This window comes from Gopherus flavomarginatus, chromosome 1 (assembly GCF_025201925.1).
Source record: "Gopherus flavomarginatus isolate rGopFla2 chromosome 1, rGopFla2.mat.asm, whole genome shotgun sequence".
In the NCBI taxonomy this organism is placed as follows: domain Eukaryota; kingdom Metazoa; phylum Chordata; order Testudines; family Testudinidae; genus Gopherus; species Gopherus flavomarginatus.
In genome coordinates this window covers 48,996,466-49,012,398 of record NC_066617.1, presented here as the reverse complement: position 1 = coordinate 49,012,398, position 15,933 = coordinate 48,996,466, and the positions used below count along the sequence as shown (strand labels likewise).

The following is a 15,933-nucleotide window of genomic DNA, read 5'->3' as shown; positions in this document are numbered from 1 at the left end:
TCAAGGCAATTCACTTCAACCTTGTAAACACTATCCTATAAATATGTTTAGTTTGCTTTCTGTAAACTTATTTTCTTTTTAAATTCTATTCTGATAACACAAAGTCTTCAGATATGTCAAATGCAGACAATAAAGTTTTCAGGCTCTATGGCAAAACCCCTCATTTGAATAGTTAAACACCTCTCCCTGTCTCCTGGGGGAAGGCTGCTAATCAGCGTTACAACATGTGCCTAAGGAATAGCCTACTATCTCAAAAAACGCCAACCACCACTTGACTTGTCCCTCCTCGCCTGCAAAGAGGTCTTTGGAACTGGCTGGAGAGAAGCTAGATTTTCATACCAATATGCAACTCTTTCTGGCTTCCAGCTCTACCTACATTTCCAAGATCAGAAGGGTGACAAAAAGGATTGAAACTACATGTGAGACAAGCTTCCACTCCTGCCCCATTCCACACCACCACAGCCTGAGGTGGAAGCACAAAGTAGGAGAACTTCTGCTCCTGCTCCCTGCCTCAGTCCTCAGTGGAGGGGTGAAGAGCTACGTGTTTTCCTAAAAATAAAGAGGGTGGAGAGAGAATAAAATGCTTGAAATAGCAGAGAGGATGAAATGCTTTGTAGGAGGGGGCTGAAAATTTAATTGTTAGAGGAGAAATGGAACAAGAAGAGAGGACTGATAGGCCATGGCTACACTTACAGCTGTACAGCGCTGGGAGTTACAGCTGTCTTTGTACAGCTGTATAGGGAAAGCGCTGCAGTGTGGCCACACTGACAGCTACCTGTGCTGCAGTGTGGCCACATTTGCAGCGCTGTTGGGAGTGGTGCATTGTGGGCAGCTATCCCAGCGTTCAAGTGGCTGCAATGTGCTTTTCAAAAGGGGGGGGAGTGGAGTGTGACAGGGAGAGTGGGGGAGACAGAGAGAGTGGATTTTTGGAGTTGACACTATGTCAGCTCCCTGCCTTGCAAGTTCTAAGGACTGGAAGATACACAGCACCTACCTTCAATCATTTTAAAAGTTTCGACCCCTTCCCCCACCCCTCTCTTATTCACTAAATGCAAATTATGCACTCCTAAATAGCCTTCAGACCACATAAGCAGCTGCTCCAACACGGACTCCCCCCCGGCCGTGTGGCTTCTCTACTCAAGCAAACAGCTGTGAACATTCCAAAGCAATTCTCTGCCTGCCTCTTCTCCAGCAAACAGGAGCTGTGTTTGTTTTTTAGATAAGCAGCTCTGGGAAGCCCGGAGTTCAGCCACTCTTCTGGTTTGTTGTGAACAGGCATTCTGGGATACCTCCTAAAACCCTGGAGGCCAATTACAGTGCTTTTGGTGGCCACACTTGATGAGCAGCGCTGCGTCACAAGCGCTGCAATCGTTATACCCCAAGCAGACCAGGTGTACAGCCAGCGCTGCAGCCAGAGAGTTGCAGCACTGGATGTGCCTTGCAGGTGTGGACAGTTACTAAGTTGCAGCGCTGTAAACCCATCACCAGTGCTGCAACTCTCCAGTGTAGCCAAGCCCTGATACATTGTAGGGGCAGGGAGGACAGAATCAGTTATTTGCAGGTATTCAAAACTGATTAGTTGGAGAACAGCTGCTGCTCCAAAATTCAATGAATTAATGAGAAATTAATGTATGTTTAATTGATTAGTTAAAATTATTTAACTTGTGTTTTGCACGGTATCTGTCCTAATAGTTTCACATTAAATGCCTTAGTCTTTCCAGTGCACGTGCACAGATCTTCCTGCTACTGCCAATAAAATATGTTGTCTCAGTTCTGCCTAAAATAGGAGATTAGACTTTCTGCAATGTTTAGAAGAAAAATGTAGTAATGAGAAACAATTATTTTTACCTATAGCTAATGAGGGCTGACATCATGCAGAACATTTTTCTTGAATGCTTAGAGAAGCAAAACTCATGTTATAAACTAGAACCCAATTAAACTAATCAATTTGTTTTTTTCTTTAAATATAAAGTGAAAAACAAACATTTTAAAAGGCCAATTTTGCATTCCCTCACCCTGCTTCAAGACCTTAGCATGACCATAATATTTAAAGTAAAGCTACTATTGGAAGAAAAGGGACTCCCTCCCTTCATAACTTTAAAGTCAAAGGTAAGTGTAGAAGTTTAACCACAAGGTAACTGTTGTGACAAACCATCAGTAAAACAATAGTAACAGAAATCAGCTTCTACTTTTATGTGACAAAGTAAGACACTAGATATACTTGTATTTGAAATGCCATGCTATCAAAATCTTTAAAATAGACTATGTAGAAAGATTCCATTTAGTTTCATGAATTGTGACATTTCGTAATATCTTGCCATTTATAACAAAGTAAATTAAATTAATTCATGAATACAACTGTATTTGATATGATTCTCAAAATAAGCAGAACATTTCGTGTTTTTCACTATTTGTAAAATCAGTGAACCAACTACAGATTTACTACTATATGAAGTTAATAGACTTTGTATACCTTGGTTTTAATTTTGTCTATTTCCTTTTGCAAATGTAGTTTGTCGTCTTCCAGGTCGTTGCGATAACGTGTTGTAACTTCAAGTGAAGCTTCTGACATTGATTGCTTTTTAAGAGCATCAGCAAGTTCTTGCTGCAGTTGTCTTACTGTACCCTAATGAAATATTTTCAAGTTTGTATTAATAAAGACTACAAAAATTAGTATGAGGAGTCCAGAGCAGGACTTAAAATATATTTTTTGTTTTGTCAGGTTATATATCTCAACGAATCCATTCAGGAGAGCACTAAATTGTAAACAATCATGTCTCCCAGTGATGTGCCTAAATAGCTGCAGTCTCCCTCCCACCTGACCACTGTCAATCAAAGCCAGTTGGACAGCAGGTGCCAATGAATTCGGATTGCCATTTCTAGAGAAGTTAAATGTTTTAGCCTGTTTAGGATGTGTGCTATCTTCTCCTCATGGTCATTTAAAAAGAAAGGGTCTTGGTCATTCCAGTGATGTAGGAAAGGACTTTTACAGAGAGTTTTCATTTTTAAGTCTGGTTTTGTTTTATTTTTTTAAGATATACCAGAATACAGATTTTTCCATTTAGGCATAAAAGCCACAGTCTGATTGAGTGTATAGTTTGGACATTTGGGATTTTATTTATTTTTTTAAACCAGATGCCAATCTTTATTATCTTCCGTACCAGGACACTGAGATTGTTCAAAAGTGTTCAGAGCAATCAGCGACCACTCTGGTTATCAAAAAAATAAGTCACTGCTTCATATTCACAACCCCTCTACTATCCTTTTTTCTAGGTTTCCCATTCCACTAAAGAAGAAAGCCCCAAATTTTCAAATCCTCTTGAGGTTCCCATAAAAAAGTATGTGGCATATCAAAATCCTCTCTGATTTTCCACCATCTTATTTTAGAACACCGCCCTCTCTCAGCTGACATATTGTACTTAAAATTTGGGTAGCTTTGGTTATTTTTAGCATCTCCTGACGGAATCTATTATTTTAACTTATTAGCATTTAAGGCCTACAAAAAAGACTCCAGGAAAAAGTGGCTGACAGCCCTGCTACAAATTCTTTTTTTCTTCTTTAAAGTAACCTTGATAAATTAGTCATTAGGTAGGCCTTCAACACCTTAACATATCTGACCTCAGAGTTTCTGGAATCATAATACATAAAAGGTAAATGCAATTTCAGAGTATCAATAATTTCCCAGCAACACTAAACTTAAGGCAGAGATCTACCTAAGAATTGCTGACATTCAGGGTTTATTTTCAAAAAGACAGGGGACAGCAGAAAATGTCTGAAATAACATTTCCAACTTAAAAATCATAACTCTGTCTGAAAATTTTGTATCTAATCTTCTTACAAGTAGCACATAAAAATACTACAACAGAAAGAGATTACAAGGAAAAAATAGTTCCCTCCAGGCTTGTTTGTTTACTTTGGGTGTAGTTCACCCCACTGCAGATGGCTAGCACATGGCCTACGCATCATGTAAACTTCAGTTCGAAGGGCTTAAATGGGATCTCAGAGATATATAGACTTGTGCTGGCCTCTGCGCAAAGAGGTGATTTTCACTCTTGTGTAGTTGCAAGCACTTTATCTATAGTTCGGTTCTAGCTGTTTTCCTTTTCAAATCACTCACTCATTTTCCATTTTTGTGTGCAGTCTTTCATACAGCAACAAAGGAGCAAAAACATGCTTAAATCTCACTGAAAAGCATAAAACCCAGCAGGGGAAGCTTGGAGCAATTGTAGTACCTAAAACTAGCTCACTCTTGAAGGTGGTGACTAGATTTCAAATGGCCAGCTCTTCTCCATTTAGCTGTCTCCTACCAATTGTCCACTCTTCGCAAGGATTCTTCAATTGATTTCTACCCATGCCCAAATCTAGTTTACTTTCCCTTGTGTTCAGCGTCCCTTTCTTAATCTGTTGCTTTTCTTAGTTTTCTCCAATATTCTTCTTTGTCCTTGCCAAGGCTGATTCCCCACTCTGGCACTTTGAGTGCAGAAGGTGGGGCCCGAAAGACTCTAAAAATTAATATTTGCCACTCCAGGTTTCTATTAAACTCCCAAGGTTACAGCTTTTCTCTGATCTTGGATGGATAGATGCTGCCACCACCCAAGTGCAGAACCCCTTTGAGAGCCCAGGAAAGCACACTTGGGAACTCCCTACTGTGGGGTACCCTCAAGCCCTTTCACCTTTAGCTGTTGCCAGCAGCTAATTAAACAACACGTGCACAAACCTCTTAGGACACAAAAATCCAATTCTGTCCTTGAAAAAGATACATTTTATTAATAAAAAAAGAAAAGAAAATACATCTGGGAATTTAGGCTTTTGCTAGATTAAAAAAAAACAACTACAAGGATTAAGCATCAAGAATAGGTTTCCTGAAGTCCAGCTTAAAGGTTACAAGCAAAACAAAAGCATCTGGGGTTAGCACAGTGAAGTCCACAAGCCATAAAGAAATAAAAGGGATAAACTTAATCGTGTCTTCCTAGACATTTCCTGATCTGCTTACATATCTGGGGTTTTAAATGAGTAGTTTCTAGGTATGATACTGATGATTTTTATACCTGGCCCAAGCTTCTCACAGCATAACTGCCTCTCCTCAAGAACAACAACAGACAGACAAAAAGGAAGTCTTGTTTCAATTTTACAAAAGTTCTAGCTTTCCCACATTGGCTCTTTTGGCCAGGTGCCCACTCGCTTCCTTTTACCTGTGCATAGCAGAGAGACTTTTTAACCCTTTATAGGTAGAGCACTTAGAGAACAGCTACTAAGAGTGATTTTATAGCTACTGGCTGGCTGGGTGTCCGTAAAATGGAACTATCTCCCACCCCGCCCCCTTCATTTATCACAGTCCTATTGTCTCACTTATTTCCCACTTCCCCTCTTCTAATCTTTTGCCTTTGTGGCTTTCCTTTGTTCCAAGCCACTCCAGTCTAATGCTATCTGGAACTTCTTGCACTGTTTGTAAAGTTTTAATTTCCATTCCATGATGCACAAATACCACTAGGTAGAAACTGAAAGGAGATCACACTTGTAGACAAAGTGGTTTATCCTTGAACAGTCTGAATTTGGACGTCATTGCTCAAATCTTCTGAGCAGAATACATAGGTGAGGGAAAGCAGAGATGGGATTTATTTGCCACAAGCTATTACTCTTCCAAGTACGAAACAGATAAGCGCATTCCCCTGTAAGTAAATTACACAATTATTTTTTCCAGCTGGTGTATTTCAAAATTTTACAAGGGAAAATGTTAAACATTGTTATGGGACCTTCAGTGAATAAATGGTAAAACTCAAATCACTGTTTGAAATTTATACACTTACCTCTCTTTCTACTTTCTCTGTTTCGTATTTAAAGACTTGCTCCCTTAAATTATTACATTTTGTGATTAATTCCTTATTTCTCTCTTCCATCATATGAACTTGCTTTTCAGTATCAGCTCTAAGTTTACTGAATATATCACTAAATCTGTCTTGGACATCACTCACAACTTTTTCTTTGATGATCCCCTTGTTTTGCATATCTTCCAATTGCTGCCGGAGTAAGACGTTTTCACTTTGGAGCTGTGCCAATCGTTCTTGCATAGATTCCTGTTTTACAATACATTTGTTCATTTGATCCTTCTCAATTTGTCGGGCATGATCAAGTTCTTTTGCCTGACATTGTGCATGACTTAGATCTCTTTGAGTACTTTCTAAAAGCAAAGTTTTTTCTCTAAGTGTGTGTGTTACATGGTGAAGTTCATTTTCTAGACTGTTAGCTTTAGTTTCGACTTTACTAAGCTGTTGAGACAAGATATTATTCGTGTCTCGCAGATTGGACAGGTCATGATTGAGCTTGTCTTGCAAACGAAGCCATTCATCACGCTCTCTTTGTAGTGTTCGCTCAACATCACTTTTTGATTTCCGACAGCATTCAACTTCTTGAACAGCAGAGTTCAAACGGGAACGGAATGATTCCATCTCTGTCTCCAGTCTATCTTTATTTTCTTTTGCATGCTCTATTTTGGAAGTTAACATTGCAGATTCTGTCTTTAATACATTCAGCTGTCCATTGTACTGAAAAACTGTTTGTGTCAAAGCCTCCTCATTGAGTTTTAGCTCCTTCCTAAGATCTTCATTTTTTTCTTTCAAGACCTCATTTTCTTCTAAATATTTGGTTTCTTCCTCCTGGTGCCGAATTCTTATTTGATCAAGCTCTAGTCTTAGTATAGCAATTTCATCTTGCAGTATCTGATTTTTGTGTAACAGATCCTTTTCTCTCTGATTATCAGGTACCTGAGTAATTGAGAACATATAAACAGAGGTGAGGGGGGGAAGGAAAGGAGAGGAGTTAAATTTCAAAAAACTGAGAACAAACATGCATTTTGATGTTTTCTAATAATCAACCTTAACTTACTTAAAATAGCTTTATAAACTACAATCTAATTGGCTGAAAAGGCTCTGAACCCACATTATCTTTTAGTGGATGAACTCACTGGAACTGTAAGATACTATTCAGCAACCAAATCAGTAAGCCACATTCAAGTGTCTTTTTATATCAACAATAATATAAACAAACTCTTTAAATATTTTAAATCTAAAGCCTTTAAAATACATTACAGTGTTACTGAGTACATGTACGCTTTAGTGTATATGGGTGTGTCTTTATATTCCTTTAAAATTGTGGTTTAGGCTTGTTATCCCATTTGCAGAATCAGCAACAGAACCAAGCTCTCCTGATTCATTGTGTTATTACTTTCCAATTTATTATCTCCTTCTCTGACTTCTGTTTGAATATATATACTATATCTTTAAACTTTATGTATTATCTTGGCATTAAAGTGTGGTTTTTCCATGTATACTTAGTTTTCCTTCCCTCTCTCTTCTTTCCCATATTAGTGAAGCTTAGGTACGTAGTCTTCCAATCATTCAAACAGCATAATGTACTCAGATAATAATCAAATAGGAGATGTATATGTAATCTCTTTTGCTCTGGAAAGGGATAATTCATCCACTGTACCGAGAATTTTGGGTAGTGTGGTGAGGAAGAATTATGACCAAAAGTTGGAGTGCTCCTGACAAACAGCTTCTCACTGTGTCAAGCTCAGGCATGTTAAATGTAATCACATTACTTTGAAGATGAAGTTACACTCTCAAAAGTGACTGTAAAAATGGTGTTCCTGGATTCCACGTTTGTCTCTCAGTGGCTTATTTACCAAATTTGCTCAGTTTACAAATAAACAACAGAAAACATTTCAGAATAATGTCAGAAAAATAAGCAGATGACTGAAGTTGAGAAAAGTCCTTTTTACTTTACAAATTTTCTAAGAGTATTTGGTGGATACTGCCATCCACAGCATACCAATTTTAAATCTGAAAGTGAAACAAAGATAGCAATGTTTACAAAACTATATTACTTTTATATATTGTAAATATTCTGGCAAAGGATGGCATTTTAAGTCAACACAATTAGCAAAATATCCTTTGTTTACACTTAATAATGAACACTATGTAAGCAGGGGCGGCTCTAGGCATTTTGCCGCCCCAAGCATGGCAGGCAGGCTGCCTTCAGGAGGTCCGCTGAAGCCGCGGGATCAGCAGACCCTCCGCAGGCAGGCCGTCAAAGGCAGCCTGCCTGCCGCCCTCATGCCGACCGGCAGAGCACCCCATGCGGCTTGCCGCCCCAAGCATGCGCTTAGTGTGCTGGGGCCTGGGGCCACCCCTGTGTGTAAGTTTACTTGAACTGGACAGAACACTGCTTACTTCTGAACTTTTAGCTACTGTTATTTTAGTCTCTTCTTCTATTTCTTTCTGTTTCCAAAGATGATTGTTCAAAATACCCTCTTGTAGAGCTCTGGCACTCTGTTCTTGAGAGAGCTGTCTCTGGGTTTCATTACGTTCTTCTTCAACCTAACACAAAAAAAACATATTTTAAACATTTTAATATTGGAAGAATATACTAGATATAGTAATAATTATTCTTTTCATCATGGCTTCCTCACCTATACATGAAGAGGTTCTGTACATTTGCCTAAAGAACACTTCTTTCAGCTATGTCTGCTTCCTTAGGATGCATATAGGATGGAAGTCTATCTTGAAAAGACAGCATTTAATATTCTCTACCTGATCTACTTTTAACAGTCAACTGAAAAAAATGTCCAATATTTAGATCAGCCCAAACATTAAAAAAAAAACATTTTTGTAATAAATTTTTCTTTCAAAGATGAAAGTAGTCACAAGTAAACATAGCTCTGAACTTTCAAAATATGTCCCCAAATTATGGGCTTAAAGTTGCAAATACAATTACTGCACCTGCAGTAATTACTGCAATTGCTGATTAAACTCCTGATTGCCACACAAAATACACAAGTAATTGCATTTGCAATCTCAAAGCCTTAACTGAGACCTAGCTAAAAGTCAAGTTCTTAATATCATTGCACAGTAATGTACAGCAAAATTTAGTTAAGACATTAAACCTCAGAAATGTATAGCATCTTGACTTTAATAGAACTTAGGTATGTGCTTAAAGTTAAGCACATGCTTAAATGCTGTGCAGAACAGGACTTCAGTGCTTCGCCAAAATGGGATTTATATACTTGTGCTCAATCCAAGACTTTGTCAAATTGTTGTACAAACAGTTCAGTGTGTCCATACTAGCCATGCTTACTGGTGTCCTGAAATGTTGCAGTTTTCGCAACATCCACAAAGTCTATTCTAAACCATTTCAGATGCCTTTTGTGTACTGATCATACAGTTCCCGGCACAGCTTCCAGAAGCAATTGATTCTGGGAGATTTCAAAATATTGATGATGCAATGTGGGACAGTAACAAAAAGACCACCTGAACCATTTTATTCTGAACCATACTAGTTCCATCCACATTTGCACTAAACCTGTAGAAACTGAAATTGTTCAGACTAATCTAGTATTTATTCCTACTGAAAACAAGTCTAATCTAAATGGTAGTTGGCACCAATGAAAACAATTTGGATCTCGCAGGTGTAAGAATAGGATGTGATCTACAAGTGTAGTAGGAGGACCATGCTATTCTTACCATAGTAAGTTTCTCCAGAGAAGACAAGGCCTAAAAGTCACAATGGGAAATTGCTATTATGTTTTGAGGATAAGTTGGTATGCAGGCTGATTTTAAGAATGTTCAATGGTAAAGAAGCCTTAATGTTAAATACTTTTCAACGCTGAAGGTTATAAGTAGGTCAAGCCTAGTGAAAAGATCCATGAGATCGTGTGCAGACAGTTGAATGGTACACACCTCATAAATACAGTATGAGTGTTTCAATAGCTTAATAATCATATCTGAAATACCCAATCCTTTACTATAGAAATCATTATTCTTATTTTATAAAGTCAGTGCCTCATTGAGTATCAACTAACTATACAAGCCCAATAAAAACTATTTCTCAGAAATAGAGACCACGAATTCATAGCTTTGACGTTTTGCTTTTTTAAAAAAAAAATCTGTCAACATTAGGTGAAGACTGACACTGAAATGCAAGTCAGAAATGCACAAAAATTCTGTGCGTGTTTTCTGAAAATAAGAGAAAAAATAAATCAAATGATCTTTTCAATTTAAAGTGATATTCTCAATATTCTTTGTCACTTACTTCTTAAGCTGAACTAATTGGACAATTTTAGATTATTTCTAAAGCTGTAACAAAAAACCTCCAGTCATCTTGGATGAGCAGGTTACTTTTCATGGAAAACTAATTTGGTACGCTAAATGTAATAATGAATCTACAATTAAACAATTTGATCACCTAGTATCACCTATCAGAGGGGTAGCCGTGTTAGCCTGGATCTGCAAAAGCAGCAAAGAGTCCTGTGGCACCTTATAGACTAACAGACGTATTGGAGCATGAGCTTTCGTGGGTGAATATCCAAATAAGGGTAATATCAAATAAGGGTAAATGAATTTTCTAGTGTTTGGTATTGAATAAAGAATTATTTTGCAAGAATGGACACCCTACTTCCATTTTAAAAGTCTAAATAACTAGAGCCCTGCCGAGATACAAAATTTGAGTCTGCATCCACCCATGATCTGCAAACATGGTCTGCGGATATAAAGTGGATATCTGCAGATTTGCAGGGCTCTATAAATGACACATACAGTTCTCACAGCTAGAACGTCACCAAAGGACACAAAATTCTTACCATTTTTCGAACAGTATTCACAAGGCCTTGTATTTCCTGAGGTGTTTTCCTCTTGAACCCCAGGTCTAATGTAGTTGAAGGAAAACTAATCCCTTTACGAGAGTTCTCTCTCACAGGAGGAATAGAAAATGATAGAAGAGGGGAAGGAAATCTGCTTTCAAATCTGCTGGGAACATGTGCTCTACACAAAGGAGTAGAGGCAACAGAGCCTCTAAGAGGAGGACTAGAGAAAGAAGAAATGGGCTCCTGATGAGGCTGAATAACTTTCTTCATTCTATTAATTCTAGATCTGCCAGATCACTTGCTATAATCCACACAGACAGAAGTCAAAAGGAAATTTCCTAGTACTCTAACCTCTGAGAATATCCACTTTCGAGCAACACAACTGCAGTCTTCACAAATATTTCTTAAATCCACATTTTTTTCAGTTTGTTAAAGATCTTCTCTTCCAAATTCTGAAACAAAATATTATGCTGGAGATAATGGGATCCCAGGAAAAAATTATAAAAGAAATATAAGACCCGGGGAACTTAACAGAGTGTCCTGAAGTGAGACAAAAACCTTCCTTAATTTCTTGATGTTTGTTCATAAGCTCTATGTCTATCTCATAAGCTCTAAAAATAGGCACGTATTTTAACTATTCTTAAAATTGAACTCAAACAGCAAATATGGCAAATTTAAAATAAAATCAGTAAGCTAACATGTTGTTCTACTTAATTTTACAAATTTGTAATCAATTTATTATGGAAAAATAAAAAAATGGAAATACTATAAATAACAATAGATCCATATCTGCATCTGTCTCTCTTGCTGTGTTCATCTGACATCACAAAACACTAGAGCTTTACTTTCATGGCTAATTATGATGTCACTAAAAATTTCTCCACACCTGCCTATCTTTATAACTCAATTTCTTGTTTGTTCTCAATCATAAGGTTACAAAGAAACAAGATACACATTTGTCATTCCTCTAAATTCAATGAAGCAGGGTGAAATGAGAAATATTGTTGTCAAGAACCAAAACAGAACAATTATCAGATATTTATCTTCTTCACTTTAGAGAGTCAATAAGAAGATTAAGAAGTTCTTCGAGTATACCACCCTGGCATATCCACATTTTTGAACATGCCTTAGTACCACAAGCTTAATAGCATCTGGAAAGCAGTGACCATTAGGGGTCTGAATAAGCCTCCCCACAGATCAGGATTGTTGTCAGATAATAGAAACTGAGGGCTGCTGGGACTACAGTCCCTTTTATGCCTATATTCAATTAACAATATGATCGGTCTGAGAAAAATTAAAAAAATAACATGGAGTAGATCTGTAGAAGCAGCATAGTAGCATATGCATTCTCAGAACAAGTGCTGGAATCTGCACAGCCAGCCCTTGAAAGAGAATCATAGTTTCATGAGCATGAATTATATACCGCCATTGTAAACGTTTGACTTTATATTTTAAAACTCATTTCTTAAAACATATTAGAAGAGCACATCTGAATTAAAACAAATGGGAAGTAACATATATAAGAAAATTGTGTTGAACTACATATCTTAAGATTTGATAAATAATAACCTGTTTCAAGTGATTTCTCAATGTTCTCAACTCCATTTCTAGACTCCTTTGGGTTAGCTCAAGCTGTTGTTTCTCCTCCATCTCTTTACAGTACTGATCTTCTTTCTTTCTAAGCAGTTCTCTGTTTTTTTCATACAGCATTTCTGTACTCATTCTCCTTTCTTCTTCTTGTTTCAAAGTAAATCTGGTATTTAACACAACATTATTTTAAAAGCAAAACCCTGGAACATGCTTGCACCCATCATGAATTTCAACTGTTGATATTTCAGCCCACTTAAAAATTTGGTAAAGAGAAATATTGCACAGTATGTAGCTTGAAGAACAAACAAACAGAAGCAGCACATTTTTAAAATCCCAACCACCTTCAATTCTTATCTTGTGACTCTTAAACTGACTTTTAAAGTAAATTGTAACCTCATTCAGAGGTGCCAGCTATACAAAAGTTTTGATGAAGACACATAACACAGAAATTCACCAGTATGTAAGCTTTATAACAAACTAATCCTATATCTTATCCCAAACCACGGAGATGAGAAAGGAAGAGATTCTCCCTGGCCCCTTCCAAAAAGGTACTATCCAAAATGTTGAGTCATTCTACTAATAATATGGAACAAAGCATATTAAAACAGAGCAATTAACTTAGAAATAAAACATATGGCCAGATTCTCAAGCTAGTGTGAATCAGTGGAGCTATGACACTTTACTATAGTTGAAGATATGGCCCACAATCTAACTAAGGTAAAACTTAGCAGCTGCCTGAAATATCTTTACTCTGAACCTGTAATATTCACGAGGAGTTCCAAATAGTAAGTATACTAATACTACCAGTAAACTAAGGATACGTCTATACTGCCCGTCACATCAGCGGATAGTGTTCAATGTATCGAGGATCGGTGGCCAGGACTCGGGCAGTATGAGTGCCACTGAAAATTAGCTCACGTGCCGCCTTTGGCACACATGCAATAGGTTGCCTACCCCTGATTTAATTTGTAGGTTAACAGAGAATGAAGGCCTTGAGGAGAGTTTAGCAATTTTATTTTTATTCTTTTCTGATAACTGAATCCAGTTATCTATAAGTATAGAGACAGTGAACAATGACAAAAACAATGCATGGTATGTTTCCTTGTTCCATGACGTGAATAATAAAGCATTTGAATATTGGGTGACTTTTTAGATATTTTAACCAATATCACAAATCATTAGACAACAGGAGAAATCTTATTGTATATGAGGAAATGGTTGCTTTAAGATCGTGCTGAAGATTTTCCAAGTATTTGTAACTACTAATACATAAAAGCAGCAAAGAATCCTGTGGCACTTTATAGACTAACAGACGTTTTGGAGCATGAGCTTTCGTGGGTGAATACCCACTTCGTCAGATGCATGTAGTGGAAATTTCCAGGGGCAGGTATATATATGCAAGCAAGCTAGAGATAACGAGGTTAGTTCAATCAGGGAGGATGAGGCCCTCTTCTAGCAGTTGAGGTGTGAAAACCAAGGGAGGAGAAACTGGTTTTGTAGTTGGCAAGCCATTCACAGTCTTTGTTTAATCCTGAGCTGATGTTGTCAAATTTGCAGATGAACTGAAGCTCAGCAGTTTCTCTTTGAAGTCTAGTCCTGAAGTTTTTTTGCTGCAGGATGGCCACCTTAAGGTCTGCTATAGCATGGCCAGGGAGGTTGAAGTGTTCTCCTACAGGTTTTTGTATATTGCCATTCCTAATATCTGATTTGGTCCATTTATCCTTTTCCGTAGAGACTGTTCAGTTTGGCCGATGTACATAGCAGAGGGGCATTGCTGGCATATGATGGCGTATATTACATTGGTGGACGTGCAGGTGAATGAACCGGTGATGGTGTGGCTGATCTGGTTAGGTCCTGTGATGGTGTCGCTGGTGTAGATATGTGGGCGGAGTTGGCATCGAGGTTTGTTGCATGGATTGGTTCCTGAGCTAGAGTTCCTATGGTGTGGTGTGCAGTTACTGGTGAGAATATGTTTCAGGTTGGCAGGTTATCTGTGGGCGAGGACTGGCCTGCCACCCAAGGCCTGTGAAAGTGTGGGATCATTGTCCAGGATGGGTTGTAGATCCCTGATGATGCGTTAGAGGGGTTTTAGCTGGGGACTGTATGTGATGGCCAGTGGAGTCCTGTTGGTTTCTTTCTTGGGTTTGTCTTGCAGTAGGAGGCTTCTGGGTACACGTCTGGCTCTGTTGATCTGTTTCCTTGTTTCCTCATGAGGGTATTGTAGTTTTGAGAATGCTTGGTGGAGATTTTGTAGGTGGTGGTCTCTGTCTGAGGGGTTAGAGCAGATGCGGTTGTACCTCAGTGCTTGGCTGTAGACAATGGATTGTGTGATGTGCCTGGGCTGGAAGCTGGAGGCATGAAGGTAGGCATAGCAGTCCGTAGGTTTTCGGTATAGGGTGGTGTTAATGTGACCATCACATATTTGCACCGTGGTGTCTGGGAATACTTCAACCTCCCTGGCCACTGTATCGCAGACCTTAAGGTGGCCATCCTGCAGCAAAAAAACTTCAGAACTAGACTTCAAAGAGAAACTGCTAAGCTTCAGTTCATCTGCAAATTTGACAACATCAGCTCAGGATTAAACAAAGACTGTGAATGGCTGGCCAACTACAAAACCAGTTTCTCCTCCCTTGGTTTTCACACCTTAACTGCTAGAACAGGTCCTCATCCTCCCTGATTGAACTAACCTTGTTATCTCTAGCTTGCTTGCATATATATACCTCCCCTGGAAATGTCCACTACATGCATCTGACAAAGTGGGTATTCACCCACGAAAGCTCATGCTCCAAAACGTCTTTTAGTCTATAAGGTGCCACAGGATTCTTTGCTCCTTTTACAGATCCAGACTAACACGGCTACCCCTCTGATACTAATACATAAGTGATTCATATTTCAGAGTGTGAATTCCAAACTTTACAAATAGTAAGGAAGACAAAGTGTCCTGTGATAAAAAACATTGACATGCAACATCTGAGTCTGAACTTCAGAGATAAAGGGTTCAATGCCATACTTACTGTAACTGTGCTAGACTACAGCTGCTCATGAGTGTAGAGCTGGTATTCATTTACTTGTCATTTTATTTAAAAAAACAACATTAAAATATTTGTTACGAAAATAAAGCGTGTATAAGGATTTGGTAAATAGAAAAGAAAAACAAAAGTATGCCAAATTATGGATCAACCTAAAGTGTCCTTTTAAATACTAATACTTATCTGTTACACAAAAATCAACTTCTAAAAACAGGCTATTTATGTGAACAGTAACAAAAACAAAATTACACCCACCCCCAATACGTACTACTCAGATACTGCGCAGGTGGGAGCCCAAAGTTTGATCTTCCTTGACTGATCTGTCACTGCTAATTGTGCTTGTCTTCACCCTTGCTTTCTTCCTTAGAACTGACATAGCCAGAACAGACTTCCTGGCACCCTTAAGGTTCTTCAGTTTGCTGGAGAAAGTCACGGGAGCCAAGACTGGCCTCTTAGACCTTGGATCCAACATGTTTCTGCAACTGGATGGTTTGGCCTCAAGGGGCTCCTTAGGGAGCAGCAGCTGTAATCTGTTGTGCCTCTTATCAAGAGCTCTGGGTGTGAAAGTCCAGCAGATGGAACACCCACATGGAAAGAGGTTGTCTCCCAAGCATTTCAGACACTGAATGTGGTCATCTGAAGCCAGGAAGACAGCTGGGCTTAAAACTCAGCTTCTTT

The 15,933-nt window shown here is 38.4% G+C and overlaps 1 protein-coding gene across 11 annotated transcripts in view; it reads right to left on the bottom strand.

The window, feature by feature from the left end:
* ANKRD7 (ankyrin repeat domain 7) overlaps positions 1 to 15,933 on the bottom strand; it is a 195,886-nt gene that overhangs the window by 70,669 nt on the left and 109,284 nt on the right. For all 11 annotated transcript variants that reach the window (XM_050935977.1, XM_050935978.1, XM_050935979.1 and 8 more), the window contains 4 exons: positions 12,206 to 12,389; positions 8,229 to 8,375; positions 5,808 to 6,761; positions 2,474 to 2,626 (listed from right to left, as the gene is read on the bottom strand). In XM_050935977.1, the coding sequence (XP_050791934.1) occupies positions 2,474 to 2,626; positions 5,808 to 6,761; positions 8,229 to 8,375; positions 12,206 to 12,389 (1,438 nt within the window). The remainder of the gene's footprint in view (positions 1 to 2,473; positions 2,627 to 5,807; positions 6,762 to 8,228; positions 8,376 to 12,205; positions 12,390 to 15,933) is intronic.